The 3446-nt window shown below is 55.6% G+C and overlaps 1 protein-coding gene across 1 annotated transcript in view; it reads right to left on the bottom strand.

Moving 5' to 3' along the window:
* Positions 1-3446, bottom strand: part of PTSG_06171 (uncharacterized protein) — a gene marked incomplete at its 3' end in the record, with an annotated part of 8026 nt that overhangs the window by 2159 nt on the left and 2421 nt on the right. The window contains exons 4-12 of the mRNA XM_004993006.1: positions 2787-2917; positions 2473-2595; positions 2176-2325; positions 1856-1939; positions 1517-1579; positions 1260-1355; positions 883-1038; positions 654-723; positions 166-361 (exon numbers count right to left, since the gene is read on the bottom strand). Coding sequence (XP_004993063.1) covers positions 166-361; positions 654-723; positions 883-1038; positions 1260-1355; positions 1517-1579; positions 1856-1939; positions 2176-2325; positions 2473-2595; positions 2787-2917 — 1069 coding nt within the window. The remainder of the gene's footprint in view (positions 1-165; positions 362-653; positions 724-882; positions 1039-1259; positions 1356-1516; positions 1580-1855; positions 1940-2175; positions 2326-2472; positions 2596-2786; positions 2918-3446) is intronic.

The following is a 3446-nucleotide window of genomic DNA, read 5'->3' as shown; positions in this document are numbered from 1 at the left end:
CAAACACACGCACACACACACACACACACACACACACACACACACACACACACACACACACACACACACACACACACACACACCACACACACACACACACACACACACCCTCCCCCCCCCCACACACACACACCAGCCCAATCCCACCCCGGCCTCTTTGCTCACCGCTGCACAAGCGTGGTGTGGTGCTGCAAGCGGTTGTAGTCCATCTGCTGGTCGAGCTTCTCCAACAGCGCAAAGTCCTCCAGACTGCGAAGCCGCGCGTTGCATGCCTGCACGCACTCCGTCAACTGCTGGTGCGCTTCCTCAAGCTGCCCATGCTCGGGGTGGTCTGCCGGTGTGTGCGCCAGCACCGCTTGCACTGGTGGTCGTGGTGGTACGTTGTGTGCACGTGGTTGCGCGTGCATGCGGTTGTGTGTATGTGTGTGTGTGTGTTTATGTATGTGCGTGTGTGTATGTGTGCGTGTGTGTGTGTGTGGGTATGTGTGTGTGTGTGTGTGTGTTGCGCAGGGTGTGAACGAACAATGTCGTGTCGCATGTGTGATGTTGTCGTTGTGGCTTGTGCACCGGCACACGACAGGAACGCAAACACGCATACACACGAACGCACGCAACACATCGCACCACAACTGTGCTCCACGCATGTGTCGTACCGAGGAGTGGGTAGCGGGCCAGGCGCTGGATGGGCGCGAGAATGAAGGCGTCAATCGGAAGACAGCGTGCCTGCAGGCAAAAGTTGTGGACGTTGGTGATGAAAAGCAAAGGCACACAGTGACGAACAGCAAGTAAGATGGTGAGCAAATTTGTGTTTGACCTGAAGATTCGCGCACGCACGTACACATGCACACATGCACACATGCACAAACACGCGCGCGCACGCACCATGGGGTGCTTCGCAGCCTGTTCGAAGAGGGCCTTGAGCTCCTTGTGGTTCATCTCGTTGACGCGCTGGAGACGAAAGCACACGCTGCAGTAGCCGGCAAACACCCGCAGCGTGTCGGCAATGTTGTCCAGAATCACATCGGAGATGCTGTCCACCTGAAGTCATTGGTGAAGTTATAATGATGACAGCAGTGGCGGTGGTTAAGTGTCGTGCATGAGAGTGAGAGAGAGAGAGAGTGTGTGTGTGTGTGTGAGCATGTTTTTGGGCGTGTGCACGTTCTTGTGTGTGTTTGTGTGTGTGTGTGTTTGCACGTTCTTGTGTGTTACAGCCACACACACCTGCACACCTGTATGTACACACGAACACGGACACACACCTGCATCATGGTTGCCTGCTTCATGCGAAGTTGCGACAGGAACGCGCTCCCCTGACTGTGCAGTTTCTCCACCGTCCGCAGCATCGCAGACGTCGACTGTGCAGCAGTGCAACCATGTGTATGTGTGTGTGTGTGTGCGTGCGTGTGTGTGTGCGTAGATATGTATGTGTGAGCGTATCTTGGTGCCAATTGCAGCAACACCATGAATATGAACCAAAAACAAACTGCCATACGCGCACGCACGCACACACACGTACGCGCAAGTTGAGGTTGGAGGTTGTCGGGTCGCGCTGCGGTTTCCGTGATCGACGAAACAGCTCCTGGTATTGATGCAAGGTGATGATGATGATGATGATGATGATGATGATGATGATGATGATGATGATGATGATGATGATGATGATGATGATGATGATGATGTGTTGCGATGCAAGGTGGCGATGATGTCAAGGGAGTGTAATGGTTGATGTTCAGCACCGAGAGCACACAATCCCCCCCCTCTCTCTTTCGCTTTTATTGACTTGCTTCCAACCCGCTCGCAGACTGCAACAGCCCCTCCTCTCCATCCCACCGCGCCATGCAAGACAGAGGCTGACCTGCATTGGCTTGAGCACGAGCTCTTGCAGTGTGTGCACGTCCTTCAGATACGCTTCTTCAGAAACGGCAATCTCCCAGATGGCCTGGGCGTCGGAGCAGGCGAGATGCAACACAGCGCATGGGCAGCGGTGGCGTGAGCACAGAGGAGCTGGCAAACGAGATACAAACCACGCACATCACAGACGCAATATACACAATGCAACACAATGCAAACGTAACTCACAACACACACACACACATAACACACACACATCCACACACATCCACACACACAACACACAACACACACACACACATCTACGCACAACTACTTGCGTACCTCCTGTCGTTTGATTTCCTGTTTTGGCAGCGACTGGAGGAGCCCAGCGGACTTAACGTCCGGTCGGTCCTGCCAGCGGTTGTGCAGCAAAATTTCTTTCGCTGTTTCCCGAAGCATCAGCGAGGCGCGACGCAGGCTGTGGCGGCGGAGCTGTTGGGGAGGAGGGTGCGGGGTATACAGAGAAGGTGATGAGACTTGGAGCAGCCATGCGTGTGGGAGAAAAGTGTACTACATTCGAGTACAGCTCACACAAACGCGCACGCACATACACTCAACAAATGCTTACAGCTCACGCACCCCGCTGTAGTCTGATGTTGGGCGCTTGCGGGCGTCTGCCGCGTGTGTGCGCGGGGACGGGCGGGCGAGTTCGTCGGAGATGGACGCAGCGCGCTGGGGAGCAGGGCGCACAACCGTGATCGGCTGGTGGTGGTGGTGGTGGTGGTGGTGGTGGTGGTGGTGGTGGTGGTGGTGGTGGTGGTGCGAAGAGGTGGTGGTGAATGGAAGTGAGTGTGAACAGGAAGGGAAATCACAAAGCAGAAACACACACGCGCGCGCACACACAAAAACATGCACACAATGCAGATAATGCACGTAAAGCGACGCCGCCTTACCCTGCTGTCCTGCTCGGAGAGGAGCTTGACGGTGCGCTGGACATCGTTGTCGGTTGAGCGCAGGGTGTGCAGCATGGCATCCGAGGACAGCTCGGGGAACAGCTTGGACAGGCGGCGCACGTGCTGGTCCTCTGTTAGACGCGGCGACATCGCACCCTGCACAGTGGTGAGCAGTTGTTGGTTGGTTGGTTGGTGGTTGGTGAGCAGTGGTTAGGTAGTCGTGGGTGGTTCAATACAGACACCAACAAACACGCGCAACAGCAGCAACAAAGGGCGGAGCAGCACCACCATCACCATCATCATCACCATCACCATCATCAGACCGCACCTCTCTGTTTGTGACGACGGCGATTGGTCCCTCGTGTTCTCCGGCCGCCACACCGTCAAGACACTGACGACACAGACACCGTCACCATCACCATCATCACAATGGACGTGGTGGTGAGCAAGGCGAGGGTGAGCGACACGAAGCGACACGAAGCAACCTCAACACAGCCCACCTCCCAAATCAGCATCCACACCTCCCACATCAACATCCATCCGCCCACTCCCTCCCTTCTCCATCCCTCTTTACCCCCATCACACACACACACACACACACACACACACACTCTCTCTCTCTCTCTCTCTCTCTCTCTCTCTCTCTCTCTCTCTCTCTCT

The sequence above is a fragment of the Salpingoeca rosetta genome, assembly GCF_000188695.1.
Source record: "Salpingoeca rosetta unplaced genomic scaffold supercont1.14, whole genome shotgun sequence".
NCBI lineage: Eukaryota > Choanoflagellata > Craspedida > Salpingoecidae > Salpingoeca > Salpingoeca rosetta.
The sequence above is the reverse complement of the archived record's forward strand: the minus strand, read 5'-3'. Positions and strand labels throughout refer to the sequence as shown.